This window comes from Eschrichtius robustus, chromosome 2 (assembly GCF_028021215.1).
Source record: "Eschrichtius robustus isolate mEscRob2 chromosome 2, mEscRob2.pri, whole genome shotgun sequence".
NCBI classification, from domain to species: Eukaryota; Metazoa; Chordata; class Mammalia; order Artiodactyla; family Eschrichtiidae; genus Eschrichtius; species Eschrichtius robustus.
Genome location: NC_090825.1, coordinates 171,468,660 through 171,494,042, shown reverse-complemented (window position 1 = coordinate 171,494,042; position 25,383 = coordinate 171,468,660). Strand labels below are relative to the sequence as shown.

At 47.1% G+C, this 25,383-nt stretch overlaps 1 protein-coding gene and 1 pseudogene across 1 annotated transcript in view; both read left to right on the top strand.

The window, feature by feature from the left end:
* The first annotated feature begins 13,978 nt into the window (after positions 1–13,978).
* TSPAN16 (tetraspanin 16) overlaps positions 13,979–25,383 on the top strand; it is a 23,550-nt gene continuing 12,145 nt past the window's right edge. Inside the window, 6 exon segments of the mRNA XM_068534979.1 lie at positions 13,979–14,047; positions 20,097–20,171; positions 21,983–22,019; positions 22,022–22,086; positions 24,534–24,654; positions 24,657–24,679. Coding sequence (XP_068391080.1) covers positions 13,979–14,047; positions 20,097–20,171; positions 21,983–22,019; positions 22,022–22,086; positions 24,534–24,654; positions 24,657–24,679 — 390 coding nt within the window.
* Positions 16,405–16,828, top strand: LOC137758890 (small ribosomal subunit protein eS26 pseudogene; annotated as a pseudogene).

Sequence of the window (25,383 nt, the reverse complement as noted above, 5' to 3'; positions counted from 1 at the left end):
AAATGGCCAGACTTCATTTTGTTTTGAAATAATTGGTGCCAATAGTCACACCTGCCCATATTAAACACACAAAAGGTGTCAAGGGATGCCTGTTGGGTCTTTAGGTGTTAGAAGGGCTGCAGATGAGGGGCCAGAGGCTACCCCTGGCAGACTCTGAAAGCCAGGCCCAGAAACAGGAGGTGAGGATGCAGATGTAAGGCTGGGCTTCCAAAGGAGACAGCTGTGGGCTCAGAGTCTCCTTTGCCTCATGGAAGCCTGAGAGCTTCCTGGCCCAAGGAATAAGGGGGTCAGACCGGCGTCCACCAATAACTGACCAAGTTGCTCTGTCAGGTAGTGATATCCCCGTCACCCGATGTTCTCAGAGAGAAGCCAGGTCCAGGGAATTTCCTGGTGATCCAGTGGTTAGGACTCTGTGCTTCCACTGCTGGGGGCCCAGGTTTGAGCCGCGCGGCATGGCCAAAAAAAAAAAAAAAGAAAGAAAGAAGCCAGGTCCAATGTTGTAATTGTCTGTTTACACGTCTGGGTCCCCAAAATATCTGAGTTTGGGATGATAGGGACTGCGTCTGTCTCGTTTGGCACAATGGTGGGCATATACTGGGTGCTCAATGGATGCTCGTTGAATAAAAAATTGAATGAATTAGAGAGTGGGGAGATGCCACCCATTAGAAAGGAGGCTTGACTTTGGACTCAGGAGACAGGCCTTCACATCTCAGCTGTGTGGGCTGGGGCACAAGGCTTCTGCCACTGTGCCTCTGGTTTCTTATCTGTAAAATGGGTGTAGTAAGAGCACCTACCTCCAAGGAGGGGAGGGAAGAATCCAGACCATTTGTCAAGCACCTGGCATGGAGTAAGGGCTATGGGAAATGTCTACACCAACTCTCTCAGATCTTTGAAGAGAGAACTACAGAAAACAGTCTGAACCCAGACTGAAAAGGAAATTCCTGTGCTGGGCGGGACTGTTTTCCATGACCCCTGAGGTCCTGGCTAAGTTTCGGGTCAGAGCTGTTTTTTGTTTCTGCAGATCATCTCTCTCTCGCATGGTCCAAGATGAAGTCGTGGTTTCCAACATCCCCGCCAGGCTCAGCAAGGAGCATCCGCTGAGATGGTGAGAAAACCCTCCCAGGAATGCAGAGGCCTCGGCCGAAGAGGCCGCCTGTTCTCCAGTGCCACTACCCACCCCCCACCAGGCACGTTTTAGAAACAATCAAAACATCCCTCCATTTTCTGAACAATTTCTTCTGCATGCCAAAGGAATCCATGTTCACGCTAGACCATTTGTGAACATTTTTCAGAAAAGACTACATAAGAAAAAAAAAAGTTGCCCAAAAGCCCACCAATGCTGGCATTTTTGTGAATTTCCTTCTGGTCATTTTTCTCTACAGAACAGTTATCTGTGCGAATTTTTCAAAAATTGGGATTGTTCTGAACGCACGACTTTGGAAACTGCTGTGTCCTCTTGGCAACATGACAGGAGTTTTCTATGTGGGTTTTCCCCACCATTGACCCTCCAAGGCCATGGTGGATTCTGTACTTTAAGACAAGAAAGACTGGGGACTTCCCTGGTGGTCCAGTAGTTAAGATTCCATGCTTCCATTGCAAAGGACCCGGGTTTGATTCCTGATCAGGGAACTAAGATCCCACATGCCACGCATGGTGTGGCCAAAAAAAAAAAGATAAGAAAGACTGTATGTTTGTGGGCAGATGGATAGACTACAAAACATCTATGTGGTGGTTAAGACTGAGGCCCTGGGGTCAAATTCTGGCTCCCACCACTTTCGGACTCTGTGGGACTGTTTCAAGCTTTGTGCCTCAGTTTCCTCATCTGTAAAACGGGGATATATTACTCCACTTAATCTCACAACAACCTTGGGCCCCACAGTGAGTCAACAGCAGAGAAAGGATGTTCTTAAGGATGACACCGCACTGCCTTCCCAGCAAGTTATAAAAATCACACCTTCAGTGCTACATTATTTATATAAAATCACAAAACACACATTCAACGTTGTCTGCTTTGCCATGATTCATTATATCCAGCATACGTGCTTTATGGAGCTTTCTGTATTTGTGTTCTATGTCCTCATGAAAAAAAGATTTTTAAAATAAATTAAATGTCAAACAGCACAAATGAGTTTGGAGCAAAAAACAGATGCCATTACCAGATATTTTTTAAAATTAATTAATTAATTACTTATTTTAATTTTTTGACTGCATTGGGTCTCTGTTGCCGCACGCGGGCTTTCTCTAGTTGCGGCGAGCAGGGGCTACTCTTCGTTGCGGTGCACGGGCTTCTCATTGCTGTGGCTTCTCTTGTTGCGGAGCACGGGCTCTAGGTGCGCAGGCTCAGTAGTTGCGGCGCACGGGCTTAGTTGCTCTGTGGCATGTGGGATCTTCCCAGACCAGGGCTCGAACCCGTGTCCCCTGCATTGGCAGGCAGACTGTCAACCACTGCGCCACCAGGGAAGTCCCATTACCAGATTTTTTATTTTTTATTTCTTTTAAGTTTCTCACTGATTTTATTTTATTTTGGGGGGTATTTTTTTAAGTATTTTAATTTAATTTAATTTAATTTAATTTATTTGGCTGCGTCAGGTCTTAGTTGCAGCAGGCAGGATCTTCGTTGCAATATGTGGGATCTTTCATTACAGCACTCGAGCTCTTCACTGTGGCACACGGGCTTCTCTAGTTGTGGCGTGTGGGCTCAGTAGTTGCGGTGCGTGGGCTTAGTTGCCCCGTGGCATGTGAGATCTTAGTTTCCTGACCAGGGATCGAACCCACGTCCCCTGCATTGGAAGGCAGATTCTTAACCTCTGGACCACAAGGGAAGTCCAAGTATTTCTTTTCATATTGAAGTATAGTCGATTTACAATATTATATTAGTTTCAGGTGTATGACATAGTGATTCAATATTTTTATAGGTTATACTCCATTTAAAGTGATTACCAAATAATGAACTTTTGTTTTTGTTTTTTTTAAAATTATTTATTTATTTATTTATTTTATGGCTGTGTTGGGTCTTTGTTTCTGTGCGAGGGCTTTCTCTAGTTGTGGCAAGCGGGGGCCACTCTTCATGGCGGTGCACGGGGCTCTCACTATCGCGGTCTCTCTTGTTGCGGAGCACAGGTTCCAGACGCGCAGGCTCAGTAGTTGTGGCGCACGGGCCCAGCCGCTCCGCGGCATGTGGGATCCTCCCAGACCAGGGCTCGAACCCGTGTCCCCTGCATTAGCAGGCAGATTCTCAACCACCGCGCCACCAGGGAAGCCCACATGTGTCTTTTTGAATTATGGTTTTCTTTGGGTATATGCCCAGCAGTGGGATTGCTGGGTCATATGGTAATTCCATTTTTAGTTTTCTAAAGAACCTCCATACTGTTCTCCATAGTGACTGTATCAATTTACATTCCACCCCACGCAGCTTGTGAGACTTTAATTCCCTGACCAGGGATGGAAACCGGGCCCTTGGCAGTGAAAGCGAGGAGTCCCAGCCACTAGGCCGCCAGGGAATTCCTGCGAGATGTGTTCTTGTGGGGGGTTCTTTAAGCTTTGTGGCTTGTTTCCTTCGCAGTTAGGAAGAAAAGGTAGCCCCACTCACTGCCATGAGAGGGCAGTGTCTGGGGGAAGGCCTGACACAGACACAAGGAATGGTATGTATCCCTAAGATGGGAACTGCTGTGCTAGAAAGCTCTAGGAGGTGCCATTTATACGCTTTTAATGGGAGCAGCGGCCCCTAGAGTTGTGCAAGGAGGCAGCTCCAGAATCGACACCATCAGCTGCTGAATCATTCCAGGGCAACTTGGCAGTTCAAGTTCACAAGTAAATCTTCCTCCATTTTAGACGAAATTCAACAGCTATGCTGATCATAATGACTTTGCGTCCTTCACAGAAGGTACAAACATATCCCTTGGCCTGTACAGGCTAGAGCAGGGTCCTGCAAGATCTCAGAGACTGATAATAAAAAGAAGTGGGGTGAGAATGCTGTGTCGCTGCCTAACTTCCCTGCCTGGCTCATGAATGACCCTCAGTCTTGAATCTCAGCACGCTGGCTTGGCTGTGGGTCTGTCTCCTGGTGACTGGCTTGCTAGAACCAACAACACAATGACAGGTGGATAGAACCCAGCAAACCACGAGGAGACGTGTGTCAGACAATGAATGATAGCCTGGAAGGCGTGTCAGCAAATCTACTTGAGGAATTCAAATTATAACCGAAGTGAAATGATGAGGAAGAGACACACTTGGTTCAAATCCCAGATCTGCCATTTGTTCCCTGGATGAGCTTGTGGAGGTCAGGCACCCCCCTCTGGCCTCAGGTTTCACATCTAGAAAATGGGCATAAAAGTAATTCCAGCCTCACAGTTGAATGTCCAATAGCTTGGCTGGGCAATGATTTCTCATCGTGAGGCAAAAGGTTTGCCATAATAATCAGATGATGTGGAAGGCTGGTCATTGCATTAGTTTGCTCGCTCAAGAAGCATTTATTGAGCACCTACTGTGTGCTAGGCACTTTTCTGGGCTCTGAGGACACAGCAGCGCTTTGCAGGGCATGAGGAAGACTTGGCTTTGCTCTGAGTAAAGTGGGAGCCACGGGGGAGTGGTTCTAAAAAGAGGATGAACCCAAACGACTCAGGTGCTCACAGGCGCCCTCTGGCGGCCGTCGGGGAAACACACGGTGGGGGGAGGGGAGAAGCCCGGAGACGAGGGAGGGGGCTACTGCACTGGTCCAGGTGAGCGAGGCCAGGTGATGGACCCGGAAAGTGGTGGAAAGCGGTCGCGTTTCGAAGGATCTTAATGGTGGGTGGACCCCGCCCTCCATTTCCTCTCGAGGAAGAGGAATTCCAGACACTTAGATATGTAACCATAGTCCTTTCTGACCCTTTCTTTCTACCAGCGGCTGCAGCCGGGTCCTACCTGCGGGGACACCCTTTGGATATCTCAGTCAGGTGGCTGTCTTGGCTGAGGGGCCACAACTCAGATGCCTACCTGACCGGCAGGTCGCTGGAGGGAGGTGGAGGCACGCCGGCAAACTGGAAATTGACCCTATGCCCCGTCCAGGAAGGGGAGAGCAGTTACTCAGCTCAGCCGCAAGTGGCCACGGGGCGGGGCGTGGAGGAGTGGAGGGCAGTTCCAGCATGGTCACCTCTCCGGATTTTCCAAGAGAAACTCCGAATCGAGATGTTCAACTGAAAATGTTTAAATTTTTTTGTAAAGCCCAGGCCACCAGCAAGATCTGAACAGCATTCCTATTCTTAGAAAAGGACCCCTCCCTGGACCCTGGACGTGGACCCTTTTCCCAAACCTTTTGCTTCTCACCGGCACAGGCAGCTGAAATACATGCTGTCGGCTACCCACTGTTTTCTGCTTCAGTTAGTTTCCTATGGTTGCCATAAATTAACATAAGCTTGATGGCTTAAAACAACAGAAAGGTATTCTCGCACCTTTCTGGAGGCCAGAAGTGTGAAATCAAGGTATCAGCAGGGCCGTACTCCCTCCCGGGACTGAGTCCTTCCTTGCCTCCTCCAGCTTCTGGTGGCTCCTGGCATTCCAAGTTTGTCTTCATGTGGCGTTCTCCTCTCTGTGTCTGTGTCCAAATCTCCCTTTTTTTTTTCTTTTTTTTTAAATGAGGGCACTACAACCCTAAGCCATTGAGTTTAGGGCCCAAACCCACCCTAAATCCAGAATGATTTTATCTCAAGATCCCTAACTAGTTACATCTGCGATGAGCCTCAAATAAGGTCACATTCGAGGCTCCAGGTCATATGAATTGAATTCGGGGTGGGAGGGGTCACTATCCCACCCACTACATTGTCCAAGGTGATCAGCAGGGGATGAAATTCCACAGGAGCTGCAGGAAATGTGTGTTGACGTCATTCACTTCCCTCTTTCCCACCAGGAGGCCTCTATTCCTGCTCCATTTATTTATTTTATTATTATTTTTTACTGTGGTAAAATACACACGACAAAAAATTTACCGTTTCTAACCATTTTTAAATGTCCAGTTCAGGGGCATGAAGTACATTCACATTGTTGTGCAACCATCCCCAACACCCATCTCCGGAACTTTTTCATCACCCCAGACTGAAACTCTGTCCCCATTAAACACTAACTCCCCATTCTCCCCTCCCCCCAGCCTCTGACACCCACCATCCTACTTTCTATGTCTAGGAATTTGCTTACTCTAGGGACACCCTGTAAGTAGAATCATATAGTATTTGTCTTTTTGTGACTGGCTGAGTTGCGTCTTCAAATTCTTATGTTGAAGTTTGTATCCCCAGCATCTTAGAATGTGACTGTATTTGGAGATAGAGCCTGTAAAGAGATAATTAAGACGAAATGAGGTCACTGGGGTGGGCCCTGATCCAGTATGACTGGTGTCCTTATAAGAAGAGGACACACACAGAGGGAAGACCGTATGAGGACACAGGAAGAAGACAGCCAGCCACAAGCCAAGGAGAGAGGCTTCAGAGGGAATCAGCCCTGCCAACACCTTGATCTCAGAGTTTTAGCCTCCAGAATTGGGAGAAAATAAAAGTGTGTTGGTACTTTGCTAAGGCGGCCCTGGCTGACTCATGCACTTGCTTATTTCACCCAGCAAATTTCCAGAGTTCGCCTATGTTGTGGCATGTGTCAGAATTTCCTTCCTTTTTAAGGCTGAGTAATACTCCACTGTATACATACACATTCTGATATTCATTCATCCACTGATGGACACTTGGGTTGTTGCTACCTTTTGGCTATTGTGAATAGTGCTGCTATGAACATGGGTGTACAAATATCTGAAACCCTGCTTCCAATTCTTTTGGGTGTATATACCCTAGGAGTGGAATGGCTGGACCATATAGTAATTCTACATTTAACTTTTTTATTTTTAGTTTTAAAATTTTATTTATTTATTTATTTTGGCTACACCGTGTGGCATTCAGGATCCTGATTCCCCAACCAGGGATCGAACCTGTGCCCCCTGCAGTGGAAGGGTGGAGACTTAACCACTGGACCCCCAGGGAAGTCCCAAGTTTGACTTTTTATTTATTTATTTATTCATTGCTGTGCATGGGCTTTCTCTAGCTGCGCCAGCAGGGGCTACTCCTCATTGTGGTACACGGGCTTCTCATTCTGGTGGCTTCTCTTGTTGCGGAGCATGGGCTCTAGGTGCACAGGCTTCAGTAGTTTGGCATGCGGCTCAGTAGTTGTGGCTTGCGGGCTCCAGAGCCTGCGTTCTAGAGCCCGTGCTCTGCAACAAGAGAAGCCACCACAATGAGAAGCCCTCGCACTGCAACGAAGAGTAGCCCCGGCTCCCCGCAACTAGAGAAAGCCTGCATGCAGCAACGAAGACCCCATGCAGCCAAAAATAAATAAATAAATAAATAAATTTTAAAAATTTCATATTGGAGTATAGTTGATTTACAATGTTGTGTTAGTTTCAGGTGTACAGCAAAGTGATTCAGTTGTATATATACATATATCCATTCTTTTTCAGATTCTTTTCCCATACAGGTTATTACAGAATATTGAGTAGAGGGACTTCCCTGGTGGTCCACTGGTTAAGACTCCACACTCCCAATGCAGGGGGCCCGGGTTTGATCCCTGGTCAGGAAACTAGATCCTGCATGCTGCATCTAAAAAGATCCCACATGCTACAACTAAAGATCCCACATGCCAGAACCTTAAAAAAAAAAAAAAGATCCTGCACGCTGTCTTGAAGATCCCGCACGCGGCAACCAAGATCCCGCGTGCTGCAACTAAGTCCTGGTGCAGCCAAATAAATAAATAAATATTTAAAAAAAAAAAAAGAATATTGAGTAGAGTTCCCTGTGCTATACAGTCCGTCCTTGTTGATTATTTTTTTTGTGTGTGTGTATATGTTAATCCCAAACTCCTAATTTATCCCTCCCCACACCTTTCCCCTTTGGTGACCATAAGTTTGTTTTCTATGTCTGTGAGTCTGTTTCTGTTTTGTAAATAAGTTCATATGTATCATTTCTTTAGATTCTACATATAAGTGATATATATTTGTCTTTCTCTGTCTGACTTCACTTAGTATGATAATCTCTAGGTCCATCCATGTTGCTGCAAATGGCATTATTTCATTCCTTTTTATGGCTGAGTAACATTCCACTGTATACATGTACCACATTTTCTTTATCCATCCATCTGTTGATGGACATTTAGGTTGCTTCCATGTCTTGGCCATTGTATATGTTTGACTTTTTTGAGGATCTGTTCCTTTCTAAGTCTGGAGATAAACCTGTGGCTAGAATGGGCCTTGAAAGGATATTCACAGTTTCCAAAAGATGACAATTCTGGGTATCAGTGGTTGAGGGCTTGCCCATTGCATGGAAAGCTTTACAATGATTCTGGGAAGCAGATGTTATCATTATCACTGTTTGGCAGGTGAGGAAACTGAGGCCTGGTCATGTGAGTGCCAAGGCTTAAGTCATTTGGCCAATGAGGGGGGACACTAGGATCTGAACAAACCAAATGTTAGGGCCCAATCCCCTGACCATAAGGCCTCCCTCAAGAATTCCCAACAAGTTCCATCTATCTATCATTGTTTGGGGAAGATCAAAATGTTTCTGCTTTCATCCCACTCCTGGGCATATAACCAGAGAAAACCATAATTCGAAAAGATACACGCACCCCAATGTTCATTGCAGCACTATTCACAATAGCTAAGACATGGAAGCAACCTAAATGTCCATTGACAGATGAATGGCTGAAGAAGATGCAGTACATATATACAACAGAATATTACTCAGCCATAAAAAAGAACAAACTAATGCCATTTGCAGCAACATGGATGGATCTAGAGATTGTCATACTGAGTGAAGTAAGTCAGTCAGAGAAAGACATATCATATGATATCGTTTATATGTGGAATCTAAAAATAATGGTACACATGAACTTATTAACTTATTATAAGAAATAGAGTCACAGATGTAGAAGACATCTACAAACGTATGGTTATGGGGGGGGAGGTGGGGAGAAGCATAAATTGGGAGATTGGGATTGATATATACACACTACTATATATAAAATAGATAACTAATAAGGACCTACTGTATAGCACAGGGAACTCTACTCAATAATCTGTAATGACCTATATGGGAAAAGAATCTAAAAAAGAGTGGCTATATGTATATGTATAACTGATTCACTTTGCTGTACACCTGGAACTATCACAACATTGTAAATCAACTATATCCCAATAAAAATTATATAAAAAACCTGTTTCTGCTTTTATGGAGCTCAGTGGCAGATTTCTTTTTTTTTTAAATTAGGGTGAAATTCACATAACATCAAATTAACCACTTTAAAGTGTACAATTCTGTGCCATTTAGGACATTCACCATGCTGGGCAACCCCAACCCTATCTAGTTCCAAAACATTTTCATCACCCCAAAAGGAAACCCTGTCCCCAGAAAGCGGTCAGTCCCATTCCCTCCTCCCCCAGCCCCCCGCAATGACAAATCTGTTTTGTCTCTTTGGATTTGCCTATTCTGGACATTTCATAGAAACAGTATCAGATAATACGTGGCCTTTTGGGTCTGGTTCCTTTCATTCAGCATGATGTTTTGAAGGTTTATCCATGTTGTAGCGTGTGTCACAGCCTAATTCCTTTTTACAACTGAATAATATTACATTGTATGGATAGATCACTGTTTGTTTAAATATTCATTCGGTCCATACACAGGGCTCTGTACTTTATTTCTTCACTTAAGAGACCATCACTTGGAGCTCTTCTCATTTTGATACCAAATTACCTTTGGTACTTCTGCCTTCATTTTCTCAGCTGCAGAATATTCCTTCATCTTAGCTCAGGCTACCATAATGAAATAACACAGTCTGGGTGGCTTAAAACAATTGACATTTATTTTCTCACAGTTCTAGAGGCTGGAATCCAAAATCAACCTGCCAGGGTTGGTTTCTGGTGAGGTCTCTCTCTCCCTGGATTGTAGATCAATGTGAATTTCCGTGGGGGTGAGGGGGGGTGGCACAATTCACTCTGTAACACCTTCCTATGGTTGGACCATGCCATATTTAACCAGTCCCCTTGGGAAGGGCATTTAGGTTGTTTCTAATCATTCGCCAACTCAAACTAGGCTTTAGAGCAAGTGCTGGCAAAACTACAGCCTAGTTTTTGTTTTTGTAAATAACATTTTGGCGATGTGGCCACGCTCATTCATTTACATATATTTACATGTTGCTCATTTACATATATTTACATGTTGCTCATTTACATGCTGTGTATGCTACAACAGCAGAGTGATGACTGAGAAATATTTATTCTCTGGCCCTTTCCAGAAAAGGTTTGTTAACTCCTGGGTCTATATGTGTTTGAATACATCTGTAGTAGAAATTCCTAGAGGGGGAAATCTCCCCCATCAACCCGTATACTTTAAAAAGTCCCATTTGCAGTTGTTACAGTCTCCCCTTGAGACATTACACAAAATCTCTGAAAGCTGTTTATGAACTTTTCAGTAGAATGGGAACAACAGTCTTAGCCACAGTGCTGGGACCAGCCACCAGGTTAAGAAAGGAAATTATAACCCAAGACCCATATACTAAAAGCAGGAGGCCCTTGAGTGCCGCCTGCACCCACTGGCCTGGTGGCCATTTGTGCCTGAACTCTCACCAGGACCCCCAGCCCTCCCAGTCCTATGGGGTCAACATTCCTGACACACTCTGCTCTGTCTGGATCATTGCTTCCTGGGTGGTACTTTCTGGCTATTTTGAATATCAGCCAGAATCTTTTGGTGCTCCTTCATTTACTCCTCTCCTTTCATGAAGCTAAGACTTTGCTGGGCTGAAGGAGTAGAAATTCCAGATTTTTAGGTAGAGAGAAAGAGAACCCGGGAGAGCAGTGAGTCTCCCCTGTAGCACGGGGGCCTACCTGTCACATCCCAACCCACAGGGCCTCAGCACTCAGAGTGAGCACAAAGGCTCAAAAATAAATCAGAATGTGAAAAAGATGAAACAAATGGAAGTATAAAAACTGCTAAGCCAAACAAAAAAATCTCTAACAGTGAAAATGTTGTCTGCCTCCATTTCAGTTGGCAGCAATGATTGTCACTATGATCCTCTACTGTCTTGTCAAAGATTTCAGCCCATGATGCTATAACCTGGTGACACCCATGCACCCATCCCTGTTGAGGGCTGAGGTCCATGGACTGGGAGGCCCAGAGCAAGTGAATGATGTCAAGGAAGTGGACCAGCCTCAGCATGGACAGGCACCTTTCTTTCCTGTGCTCCAGACTTTTCTGTTGGATGGTGGATTCTGATTTGTCACCTCCTCCCTCAATGACTGTTACTAAAATAACTTAAACCATAAAATGCCTCTTTGTCAGGGGTGGATCCAGGTTTTGTGGGGCCTACACATACAAATATATCAGTGCTACAAATTTTACATGAACAATCAACCTGGTGAAACTATCTCCTGAGTCCCTTGTTGTTGCTATTGATGACAAATACATCATTTTAGGGACAGTTCATAGACCAATATGGGCTATTGATATAAATATTGTGTGTGTGTATGACTCTGTTTTCCTTTTTTTTTTTAGATTTTTAAATTTATTTTTTATTTTTTTATTTGACACTCCGTTTTCTTAGAGATCATGCTTTTTAAAAACTTCTCCTAAAACACACCGGAAGGAGACCAAGCATGTGGAGAAATACATTAGGAGTCTCGACACACCCTAAGCCCTGTAATTAAGGAAATACTGGAGTGACGCTTCTTTTATTCTACAATGGTATTCCTTTTTTAAAAAAGTTAATTAATTTTATTTTATTATTTTTTGGCTGTATTGGGTCTTCGTTGCTGCGCGTGGGCTTTCTCTCTAGTTGCAGCGAGCGGGGCCTACTCTTTGTTGCGGTGCGCGGGCTTCTCACTGTGGTGGCCTCTTTTGTTGGGAAGCACGGGCTTCAGCAGTTGTAGCACGCAGGCTCAGTAGTTGTGGCTTGAGGGCTCTAGAGTGCAGGCTCAGTAGTTGTGGTACACGGGCTTAGTTGCTCCGCAGCATGTGGGATCCTCCCAGACCAGGGCTCAAACCCGTGTCCCCCGCATTGGCGGGCAAATTCTTAACCACTGCACCACCAGGGAAGCCCTACAATGATATTTCAATGTCCTCCTAATCACTCTGTGGAGCCCCTTCGAGAGGTATTCTTCACTGTTTTCTAGAACCTTTGAACAGTTACTGATAAATTGCACTGGTTTTCTGCATGCTTTTTTTTTTTTTTTTTGCCAAATGTCTTGAATTTGCCATACGCCAGATCCCTGCACTATTCTGTCTCTCCGCATCAATTCAATGGGTGCGTATTGGCGGGGGGGCTGGGGGTGGTTCTTGCCCCTCCATTTCCCCACACGCGAGGGCTGACCGGCGGCTCCGGGGGACGGAGACACATTTGGGTGTGTCTGACTGGGAGACGCCAGGGTCTGGGTGCACGTGCTTCCGCTGATGGCCGCCAGGGGGAGCGAGAGGCCGGGACCTGGGCCTCTGCCTTGCCTCGAAACCGAGACGAGGCTGCCGCGAGGCGGGGCTGCCGCGGGGCGGGGCTGCCGCGGGGGCGGGACTGCCGCGGAGGTGGGGCTTCCGAGGGGCTCCTGCCGCCTCCGTCATTGGGTCCTCCTTTTCACAGCTCCGCAAGGGCTTATAACCTTTGATGGCAGGCGCTCCACCGTGCCCCTACGTCCACATCACTCTCTGCCTCCCACTCTCCCCGCCCTTATCCGTCCTTCATTTTCCCTCCCTCCTTTATGCCACCCCTCCTGTCCTGCTTTGCTCCCGTTTTCTCGAATCCTTTGCGCCCCCATTTTCGGGCCCTCAGCCTCTAGCTCTAGAGGCTCCTTATTTCAAGTGACCTTTTAGAGAAAGATGTGGAAGGACACACTCCTAGCTGTGAACGTGACCTGTGGTCCCGGGAGGAGACAGCCACGCCTCCATGAACATCTTGCTTAGTTCTACCTGTTCCAAGAAGCAGGAAGTTTTACAAACATTCATTAAATTAATTCAAGTGGAATGTAATTTTTTTTCTTTGAGTTGTTCCCTGGGGATCACAGAAGATCGTGAAAACCCTGAGCCCTCCAGGACCTGGCCACAGACATGCTCCAGCCCGGGGCTGGACAGAGGAGCCCAGAGTTGGACCTGGGCGGGGTGGGGGCAGGGAGACAATGAGGGCTGCAGAAGTTGGGCCTGGGGACCCTCAGTGCCCACATGCATATTTTTTGCCCTGAAATGCCCTCTGTGCCTCTGTTATCATCAAGAAAGGCCCAGTGATCAATGACACATGAGCTTAAGGATTATATCTTCATCAGCTGTGGCCAAGCAGGCCTCAGATGCAGAAAGTACAGGCTTTCAGGTGGGAAGGGGTCGGAGGTTCCTACCTCTGTGTCACTCTTGGAGCTCCAAAGGCCAGCCTTGGCCCTGCTTCCTGTGTGGCCTCGGGCAGTTACTTTGGCCTCTCTGAGCCCTGTGAGAAGGATGAGCCAAGTGAGCTAACGTGTAGGCAGGGACTTGGGGAACATCATGGCTTGTAGCTAGATCCCTGCTTCATGGAACCTCTTCACTCACTCCACAGCGGTTTCTTGAGCACCACTGTGTACAAGGCTTTGGGAACAAAGCCATGAGTAGGACAGTCCAGGCTCCTGTCTACTCGGAGCCTCCAGTCTAGCGGGTGCATCAACCACACGAGTGGTCAGTGCTGAGCATTGTGCCCACAGGGCCCGGGTGGCACCTGGAGGGGTACCAGGCTGGCACACTGTGCCTCTTCTCCACCCCTGGTGTGGCTTATTTGGAGGATGGAGGATGAGGAACCAGCAGGGCGCAGTGTGGGGCACCTGCTTCCCTGGCAAGAGGATCAGGCAGCCAGGAGAGAGAGGGGCAGAGCAAGGCAGCTTTGGTGCCCCCGACCCCAGACCTCTACCATCTTGGGAAACAGTATCCCAGAGGTTTAGGAAGATGCTGACTTAAATTGGCTCCCCAGTCTGGCCGACATGGCTGAAACGCACACTCCGTATTATTCCTTGAAGAAACTGTTATCTTTCTTCAACGGTGTTATGGCTGTAAGTATGTCACAACCTGGGCCCTGGGGATTTGCAGCCCTTCCTTCACAACTGGCTTGTTCAAAGACAGAAATAAGTTGATCCAAATTCACTGGCATCCGGATCTGTGGTCCCCAGGGAAGCAGGAGGGATGTAGGGCAGACAGACAAGGAGCGGGACACACTGGGAACAGGCGTAGCCTCCATCGACCCAGAGCTGCTGATATCAAGCAGAAGAGTGTGATCTGGGGGACCTGGGGTCCGTGGCGGAAGAACTTGGCTCTAAAGAAAATCCTGCAGAAAGCTAAGTTGTTAAGGAAGGCAGGAGGGAATGGTTCTTCTCTTGGTCCTTTACATGTTTCAAACCATTTTTTTTCTTACTATAAAAGTAACCCAAGATATGCACTGCTAAAGAAGTAATTGCTTTTAATAGTAAAACAGTATGAGGAAAGGCCGCCAGGGAAGAGGAGGAAATTAACTATCACTCTTTACCTGTGGCTGTATCATTTTGATGGGAATTAAACAAGATAATGCCTTGAAAGGGCTGATGCTTGTCATTGGAACATGGCTCAATAAATATCATCATTATATCCTTCCAGACTTTTCTATGTAACTTTTAAAAACAGCAAAACAAACATAGGATGCTAATGCTTTACAATCCTCATTTTTTTCTCTTTTAAAAAATTGTAAGTTTTTCATCCTTTTAAATAGACTTTTTTAAGAGCAGTTTTAGGTTCACAGCAAAACTGAGCAGAGATGTCCCATATAGGCCCTGACCCTGCACACACAGCCTCCCCTACCGTCAACATTCCCCATCAGAGTGGTACGTTTGTTATAATGAACCTACACTGATATCATTAGAACCTAAAGTCTACAGTTTATACGAAGGTTCACTCTTGTTGTTGTACTTTATTTATTTATTTTTTTGGCTGAGGTCCGTGGCATGCGGGATCTTAGTTCCCTGACCAGGGATCGAACCCGTGTCCCCTGCAATGGAAGAGCGGAGTCCTAACCACTGGACTGCCAGGGAATTCCTGGTGTTGTACGTTCCCTGGTTTTGACTAGTGTATCCACCATGTCAGCATCGCATGAGTAGTTTCACTGCCCTAAAAATCCTCCGTGCTCCACCCATCAGCCCTCTTTCCCCTCTGAGCCCTGGCAACCACTGATCCTTCTTCTGTCTCCATAGTTTTGCCTTTTCCAGAATGTCATATACTTGGAATCGTAAACCATGTGGCCTTTTCAGATTGGCTTCTTCCACTCAGCAATATGCCTGTAAGTGTCCTGTATGTTTTTTCCTGGCTTGATAGCTCATTTCTTTTTAGTGCCAATATTCCATTGTCTGGATGTACCACAGTTTATTTATGCATTCATATGCTGAAGGCCATCTTGGTGGCTTCCAAGTTTTGGCAATTATGGATAAAGTTGCTAGAAACATCCATGTGCAGGTTTTTATGTGAACATGAGTTTTCAACTCCGTTAGATTAATACCCAAGGACCGTGACTGTTGACAATCTACTTTTTAAAAAAAATTTAGGCCTTAAAAACATTTTTCTTTATCAATAAACATTCTCCTACCACAGAAGTCAGCAAAGTACAGTCTTGTAAATAGATAGATAAAATTTATTTGTAAATAAAATAAATTTGTTTATGGATTGTGTACAGCTGCTTTCCCACTACACTGGCTGTTTCATTTCAACCGAGACTGTATGGCCTGAGAAGCTCACAATATCGGGTGCTTTTGCAAAAAAATTTGCCACCCCCTGTCTTACAAGCATCATTTAAAATAACTGTCTAGGGACTTCCCTGGTGGCTCAGTGGTTAAGAATCTGCCTGCCAATACAGGGGACACGGGTTTGATCCCTGGTCCGGGAAGATCCCATGTGCCACGGAGCAGCTAAGCCCGCGCGCCACAACTACTGGGCCGGCTCTCTAGAGCCCACGAGCCACAACTACTGAAGTCCATGCACCTAGAGCCTGTGCTTCGCAACAAGAGAAGCCATCGCAATGAGAAGCCCACTCACCGCAGCGAAGAGTAGCCCCTGCTCGCCGCAACTAGAGAAAGCCCGCATGCAGCAACGAAGACCCAACACAACTGAAAAATAAATAAATAAATTTATAAAATAAAAAAACTCTCTAGGATTCCATTGCATGGCTGTACCATGATTTACCTACCCAATCTGTGTTATTGGTTGCTTCAGTTACTTCCAACATTTTGTCCTTAATGAACATCCCTGTGCATACTGGTTTTGAGGCACATATGTGACTATTTTCCCCAGGTTTAATGTCTAGAAATGGAATTTCTAGGCAAAAGATTTTACCATAAAACCTTTAAGGTTTTAAATATGAATTGCAAAATGTTCTCCTGCCACGACTAAGATGACCAAGAAAAGAAGAAATAATGGTCGTGCCAAAAAGGGCCGCGGCCACGTGCAGCCTATTCGCTGTACCAACTGTGCCCGATGCGTGCCCAAGGATAAGGCCATTAAGAAGTTCGTCATTCGGAACATCGCAGAGGCCGCAGCCGTCAGGGACATTTCTGAAGCGAGTGTTTTCGACGCCTATGTGCTTCCCAAGCTGTATGTGAAACTGCATTACTGCGTGAGTTGTGCCATTCACAGCAAGGTAGTCAGGAATCGTTCTTGGGAAGCCCGGAAGGACTGAACACCTTCACCGCGATTTAGACCTGCTGGTGCTGCCCCACGACCTCCACCGAAGCCCATGTAAGGAGCTAAGTCCTTAAAGACTAAAGAAATACTGTTCCCTGGAAAGACAATAAAGTGGAAATTATACTTAAAAAAAAGATATTGTGAGCTCACTCTTAGCTCTTTAGCCTTTTGTTGTGTTTTCTTGTGTGTGTGGTGTGAGGTAGGGGTCTGATTTGATTTTTTTTTTTTTGTTTTTTCCCATTTGGTGACATATTGTTGCACTTACCAACTGGTCCATCCAGTCCTCCTCTGTCTATGCTAATTTCCATTATGCTCAAGTATGTTCTGTGCACACTGCCTTGTTCCATTGACCCATGTGTATATCCCCCACTAACACAGCACTATTGTAATTGCCATGCAGCACAAGTACATGTTCAGATACATGGGATATGAATATTTCGAGCATGATCATGCAAATAGCATGTCACAGATTTTGTATGTCTTACTCATTCTTACATATAGCCTTGGCCAAATGTCTCCCCCAGAGTCCAGCTCCGAGAGTCTCCATTCCCACTTCCCTTAAAATCTTGTCTGAGCTCATCATCCCACCCAAAGTTGAATCCGTGTCCAGCATCTTTTGTTTTCCTTCCTCCACTGTGTTGCTGCAAAACTACAGCAATTTCAGTTTGGGGGTTTCAGGGAGATCCTTGCTCTAGCCATCTCCCAGAACATAAACAGCCCCGACTGTTAAAGCATCCACCCTCACTTTCCTCCTGCCTGAATTTCCATCATCGCTCATTTTCTTTCTTTCTTTCTTTATAAATTTATTTATTTATTTATTTATTTTTGGCGGCGTTGGGTCTTTGTTGCTGCGCGTGGGCTTTCTCTAGTTGCAGCGAGTGGGGGCTACTCTTCATTGCAGTGCTTGGGCTTCTCACTGTGGTGGCTTCTCTTGTTGCGGAGCACGGGCTCTAGGCTTGTGGGCTTCAGTAGTTGTGGCACGCGGGCTCAGTAGTTGTGGCTTGCAGGCTCTAGAGCTCAGGCTCAGTTGTTGTGGCAAATGGGCTTAGTTGCTCTGCGGCATGTGGGATCTTCCCGGACCAGGGATCAAACCCGTGTCCCCTGTATTGGCAGGCAGATTCTTAACCACTGCGCCACCAGGGAAGTCCTCGTTTTCTTTCTTAATTACTTCATTCAGCAAAGATTTATTGAACAGGTGCTGTGTCTGCAAGATTTCGTTTTCTCTTCAGTAGAATGTGGACACTATTTTATCCATGTTTTAACTCGGAGGAATCAAAGAGTACTCTCTCTCACACCCCACGTCTAACCCACTGGCAAATCCGATCGACTTTACCCTCAGCGTCTGGTCTGTCCAAAGCTGATGGCGTTGGGAGCCACGAAGGGTTCTGAGCAGAATCATGCCCTGACTCAGGTGCTCACAGGCGCCCTCTGGCGGCCATGGAGGGAACAGAGTGTAGGGGGGACCAGGATGGAGGGACTGTATTGGTCCAGATGGGAGATGGTGGGGGCTGGACCCGGCGGGGCCAGGAGTGGGTGAGAAGTGGGCAGATTCTGGATAGACTCTGAAGATGGAGCCAATAGGACTTGCCAATGCCTGGATATCTGTCCTCTGGACGCTCCAGTCACCCAGAGGTTGGGAAATATTATTTTTCTTTTTTAAAAATATTTATTTACTTGGTTGCGCCGGGTCTTAGTTGCGGCTGGTGGGCTCTTTAGTTGCGGCAGGCAGGCTCCTTAGTTGCAGCATGTGGACTCCTTAGTTGTGGCATGCAAACTCTAAGTTGCGGCATGCATGTGGGATCTATTTCCCTGACCAGGGATGAACCCAGGTCCCCTGCATTGGGAGTGCGGAGTCTTAACCACTGGACCACCAGGGAAGTCCCGGGAAATATTATTTTTTAATTATTTTTAATTTTTGGTCACGCAGTGGCGGCTTGCGAGATCTTAGTTCCCCAAACAGGGATCGAACCCAGGCCCCCAGCAGTGGAAGCACGGATTCGTAAACACTGGACCGCCAGGGAATTCCCAGGAAATACTAATATTAATAGGAATTCTCAGAATCTGATACAGGAGCCGCATGTCTGGGGTCTCACAACTGCCTTCATGTTTCTCCCGGTCGACTGTGGGGACCCCTGACATGTATCCACTGTGCTTTCCTGCCTCTCTGTGTCAAGGCCAGATAAGCCCAGCCATCGGCCAGTCTGGCGACTCAAAGCCTGAATTATCAAAGAGATTTTAATGATAATGATAATAATATTAGGCATAGATAGAAATAGATGAAAGGGGAGACAGGAGCTGACCTTCCTTTGACCCCCCCCCCAATCTGGTCTCTAGAAGCTCCACAGAACCCAATGAGACCCCCTGAGCTGGTCCCACCCCTCCGTTGTGCAGATGGGGAAAATGAGGCTCTGGAGGGAAGCAGCTTTTCCTCGATGGATAACTTGAAGTCCCCCCACCCCCGCTTACAGCATTTCCCGCTGTTTCCCACCAAGCATGTGAATTTCATCGGCAACATGAGGCATTCTCCCCTGGCACCCACCCTCCTGTCATCCGGTATCTCCCCTTCAGTCCGGTCACCCCTCCCCGCAATTTGTGTTTCTGAGGTTTCTTGGCCCTGCCTCTGTTTTTTGTTTTGTTTTTGTTTTTGTTTTTTTTGGCCTTGCAGCACGGCTTTAGGGATCTTAGTGCCCCGACCAGGGATCGAACCGGGCCCCCGGCAGTGAAAGCACTGAGTTCTAACCACTGGACCACCAGGGAATTCCCTCCTGCCTCTATTTGGTGCCCCTCACTGTCCCTCCTCCCTTTCCGTCGGCCCCCGCTGTCTGCACACACCGCTGGAAGCCGCCTCTTAGGCCTCCCAGACTCTCAGAAAGTGCTGGCCATGAAATGGGGTTCCAGCTATTATTATTATTTTTAAAATAAATTTATTTATTTATTTATTCATTTTTTGGCTGCTTTGGGTCTTCGTTGCAGTGCGCGGGCTTCTCACGGTGGTGGCTTCTCTTGTTGCAGAGCACGGGCTTTAGGTACGTGGACTTCAGTCCTTGGGGCACGCAGGCTCAGTAGTTGTGGTGCACGGGCTTAGTTGCTCTGTGGCACGTGGGATCCTCCCGGACCAGGGCTCGAACCCGTGTCCCCTGAATTGGCAGGCGGATTCTTAACCACTGCGCCACCAGGGAAGTCCCTCCAGCTATTACTGATAGCTCCTAAGAATATCCCACTGCCAGCGTCCTGGACAACATTCAGGAATGCGACACCTGGAAGAAATAAAATAACACCCCCCCATCCCCCCGCCCCCAGGCGTGTGTTCTTTCAGAATGGAGAGGCCACGGTGGCCTGGGGATGGGGTGGAAGGACTCCCAGCAGGCTCCCACCCCCCACTCCCCACCCCGTGTTTTCCAGTGTTTCTCGGTCATGGTCATCATTCTCATCGTGGAAATCACTGTCGCCACAGTGGTCCTTGCCTTCTTCCCGATTGTAAGTACAGTACAGCTCGGCTTCTCTCACTCTGCATTAGAAATAAACAGAATCAATAGAAGCCTCGCCCCTCCCCCCCCCACCCCGGGAGGCTCCCACGCTCGCCAGGATCCGGTGATGGTGGGAGACTGAGTCTCCAGAGATAGGGTGAAAAGCCGGAAACCTCAGCCCTGCCTTCAAAGGCTCCCCCTCAAGAAACTGCGGAGTGAATTGGACCACCTCTCATTTGGGGGAGTAATGGGAAGTAATTGCTGGAGGAGTAATGGGAAAAGCTGTGAAGTTTCTTGGGGTTTTGAAATGAATTCAAAATAGAGGGCTATTTAGCAAGATCCATCAAAATGACATAGCACGGGCACTTTGACCCAACCATCTGGTCCCTAGGAATTATCCAAGGATATGCTTGTTCGTGTGCAGCGTGACATACATACCAGGGTGTGAAAAAGATTGCTGCCGGCCTAGTGAGCATCAGTTTGGGGCGGGGGGGGGGGTATAATATATAATAATCCACACAAGGGAGTCTGATGCAGCTGGAAAGAAGGAAGGAAGAGGCTCTATATGCAGGAGATGGTACATTCTCCAGGACATAGTGCTGTCCCCCTTTGCGTCCCCCCAGAGACTCACCTTGAGAAGAGGATTTGAAGGCTCGTGGTTTATTTGAGAGGTGGTCCCAAGAAGCACCTGTAGGGGACAGGGGCAGTGAGGCAGGGAAGGGAATGTAGCCCCTAAAAGCTGACACTGTGTGCAACTGGGCTCAGTCCTGGTGGGGGATGTCGGGGACGCAGCAAGGAGCACGCCATCTATTTTCTCCACCCAAGCGACTAGGGAGCTGCAGTATTAATCCAACACCTCCCATCAGTCATTGCTTAAGGGCTGCTCCCAGGGCGCATGCGTGCTAGGAGGCCACTGCAAGAACCTCTGTTGCTGGGGGCTTCCCTGGGGGTCCAGTGGTTAAGACTCGGAGCTTCGACTGCAGGGGGCGCGGGTTCCATTACTGCTCAGGGAACGAAGATCTTGAATGCCGCAAGGTGCGGCCAAAAAGTTAAAAAAAAAGAACCTCGGTTGCTGGCAGCGGGAAGCCGGGCTCCGCGGCACAGAAATAAGAGAAGCCACCGGGATTTGAGCAGGGCACCGAGAGCCACTGCTACTCGTGTTGCGAACAGCCGGATGCAGAACAATGAGAATAGAATAAAGCAAGGGGAACAATAATGAGGATATACTTTGCTTTGACACACATAGCATATCTCTTTGGAGACACTGGAAACCGTAACAGTCGTGGTGGTGAAGTGGGAGAAACTTGTCGACTGGGAGAAAAAAGTGGGAGGGAGACTTTTCATGGTCTACCCTTCTGTGCTTTGTGAATTTTGAGCCGTGTGACTATTTCACCTCTTTGGGGAAAAAATGGTTTTAATTTAGACCTCTATTTAAAAAACAGAAAATTAAAGTTGCCCCTTTTGTGCAGAGAGAAATTCAGTTGCTGAAGATGATATTCAAGTTCCTCATCGAGTTGCAGCCATAACGGGGGCGTAGCGGGCGTGTGGGCGATTCAAAAGAGCAGATGATTCAAAACCGTTTGTGAGTTTGGATACAACCAGATGTGCTGGGCTCGAGACCCACGCTCTTCCCTGCGTCCCTCTCTCGGGGGCGATGGCAGCCTAAGTTCGTCCTCCTCCAGCGCAGACCCATGGCTGGGGGAGGGGCCATGAAGGAAGCAGAAGGGAAGCCCCCACCTCCCTCCTGAGTCCCTAAGAAACCTCACCAAATGGGGCACCTTGCTGTTTTCTGTGCTCACCGCTCCCTGTTTCATCTCTGAGGTTAGAGAAGTGGCCTTGGAGCACAACTTTGTGACCCTGAGAATTACAGAGGTTACAAACAGCCAGATGACTATTCCCTGGAATGGAATCTGGTCATGGAGAAGGTGAGATTCACATCCTTTTTTTTTTTTTGTTTAATTTATTTTTATTGTAGTAAAAGATATATAACATAAGCTTATCATCTTACCATTTATAAGTGTCCAGTTCAGTGACATTAAGCACTTTCCTATGGTTGTGCAACCATCACCACCCTGAATCCCCAGAACTGAAACTCTGTCCCCATTAAACACTAAGGTTCCTTCCCCCAAACCCCCATACCCACCATCCTACATTCTACCATTCTTTAGGAATTTGACTCCTCTAGGGACCTCATATAAGTGGAATCATACAGTATTTGTCTTTTTGTGTCTGGCTTATTTCACTGAGTATCCTCAAGGTTCATTCATGTTGTAGCATGAACTTCCTTTTCAGGGCCGAATAATACTCCATTGTATGGATGGACCACATTTTATTTATCCCTTCCTCTGTCAGTGGACACTTGGGTTGCTTCCACCTTTTGGCTATTGTGAATCATGCTGCTGTGAACACGGGTTTACAAATATCTCTTCGAGTCCCTGTTTTCGGTTCTTTTCGGTATATACCCAGAAATGGAACTTCTGGATCATCTGATACTTCTATGTTTAATTTTTGGGGGAATTTTCATACTGTTTTCCACAGCAGCTGCACCGTTTTACATTCCCATCAGCAATGAAGGCACAAGGGTTCCAGTTTCTCCACATCCTTATCACCACTTGTTATTTTCTGTTTTTGTTTTTTGATAGTAGCCATTCTCATGGGTGTGAGGTGGTGAGACTTATATCTTGAGTCTTGGTGTTTAAGGAGCAGGACTGGCCTCCATGTGTCATCTAAGCTCTTGAGGCAGATGGTTGAGAAGGGTCTTTGAGGCTAGGGAGGGTGTGGAATGGAAAAGCCATTGCCTGTTTCTAGGAGTGCTTTCCATCTGAGTCTGGGGCCCAGGAACTGCTATGGGGTCAAGTTCAAGCTTGGGAGGGGGCACATGATGGGTAGGGGACTTGCCTGCATCCCCGTTTTGGCTTCTGAAGCTTGAGGTGGTAGAAAGTACCTCTCATTCATTCATATAGTCCTTCCACTAATCTTTTTCTTTTTTTTTAATTTAAGTATAGTTTAAAAAATTTTTTTTTAATATTTATTTGGTTGCGCTGGGTCTTAGTTGCAGCAGGCAGGCTCCTTCATTGTGGCTTGCCGGCTCCTTAGTTGCGGCACGTGGGCTCCTTAGTTGTGGCATGCGAACTCTTAGTTGCGGCATGCATGTAGGATCTAGTTCCCTGACCAGGGATCGAAACCGGGCCCCCTGCATTGGGAGTGTGAAGTCCTAACCACTGTGCCACCAGGGAAGTCCCTATATCACAACTTCTTTATCCATTCCTCTGTTGATGGACCTTTAGGTTGCTGTCCTTCCACGAGTCTTTATTGAACACCTACTATGTGCTGGGCACTGTTCAGAGGTCTGGGGACAAAGCAGGGCACAAAACAAAATCCTTGCCCTGTGTTGCTGACACTCGAGTGGGGAGATGGAGAAAAAACCTCTAAGTAAACATTGGTGGCTGGGATGATAAGTGCCATGAAAAAGAAAGCAAGGCAGGGAAAGGGCAGAGAGAGTCAGGATTTTGTTTACTTGTAGGTGCTATTTGTCACCTATTTTCAGCACAGAGTGGGATGGCCTGTCCTAGCCTTTTTGTATTTAGTTGGGGATCAAGTGATGAGCTCTGGCCAATGAGCTGGGAGGAGAAGTGATGTGAGTCACTTCCTGGCCAAATTATTTAATTACCAGTGTAGGGCCCTCTGGACCTTTTTTTCTTTTTTCCACAATTGTGGAATCATCTGGATGGTGGCTGCTTCACAAGCCTCAGTCCCTGAGAGACTTTGATAAATGGAGTTCCCCTGCCAGGTTGGTATGAACATTTAGTGTGAGTGAGAGACGCACTGCTGAAATTGAAGGGCCGTTTGTTATGCAGCATCACTTAGCCTGGCCTGACTGATACAGGGCTGGTGGCTAACTTAGAAAGTGGGGTCAGGGCAGGCCTTCCTGAGGAGGAACACTTGAACAGAGACCTGAATGAAGTGAGAGAGGGAGCTGTGCAGACATCTGATGGAACAGCATTCCAAAAAGAGGGAACAGCCATCTAAAGGCAGCAAGGCTGATGCTTACTAAGTGTGTTTAAGAAACAGAGAGGAGATCAGTGTGGAGCTGAGTTCAAGAGAGAGCAGGGAGATGAGGACCTGAAGGTGACAGGGCAGATCATGCAGGGCCTTGTGGGCCATGGTGAGGAGTTCAGCTTTTACTCCCAAGTAAGATGACAGCCATGGAGGGTGCTAAGCCATGATGGGGTGGGGAAAGGGAGGCATTTAGCACAGGCATTGGAATATTGTGACTACTCTAAACAGTAGCCATGGTGATCATGATTTCTAGTGTTTTTATTATTTTGAAATTTGAAAGGGAGTCTTCAAGTGTTTATTCTCTTCTCTGCAGCTAAAGTGCTGTGGCATGAAGAACTACACAGATTTTCCATCCTTCGGAAGGATGACTGGCCACACGTACCCCAGGGGCTGCTATAGATCCATCGGGACCGTGGCCTGTGACGGGCACAACGTGCTGCAGATGTCATCCACCAGGAGGTAACTTGACATTTTGTTAGGTGTCTAGGTAGACCCCGAGGGCTGGGGACTTTTATAAAAATTGCATTTTTGCAGGAATCCTAGTGATTTTGACCACAATTTCAGCTCATTTCGACCATACAGCCTAGGGTTACCATCCCCATATCACAGATGGGGAAACTGAGGCTGGGGAGGAGAGTGGTTCAAGGTCACATGGCTTTGGTAGAGCTGGGATTTGATCCATGTTCGCCTGTGTCCATTGCCTGGGTCACACTGCCTGCCTCACAGAGAAATCAAATTGCAGCAATAATGATGGAAAATGATTGTTCTGTAGATAGTGATGGCCGCCACATGACTGGGTACTCATTCAGTGAATTCAGTCTCCATCGCACCCCTTGAGGTGGGGACTGCCCTTCTCCCATTTTACAGATGAGGAGACTGAGGCACAGAGAGGTTCCCATAGCCAGGGAGGGGTGGAGCTGGGCTTCAAACCCCAGCCCTCGCTTCCCCACCCCTAACTTCTGCTGCAGGGGAATAAACACATGGGTCTTCCTTGAGAAATCAGGATCATTCCTTAATTCATCCCTTCACACTGAATGTCTCTTGCTGGGTGAATTGGCCAGAGTGAGTCCCAGGCTAGGGCCTTAGAGAGGGACGTGGCACCACACAGTGACCCACTGTGCCCTGTACAACCTGCCTGTCACCTCCTGACCTCCTCTCCTCCC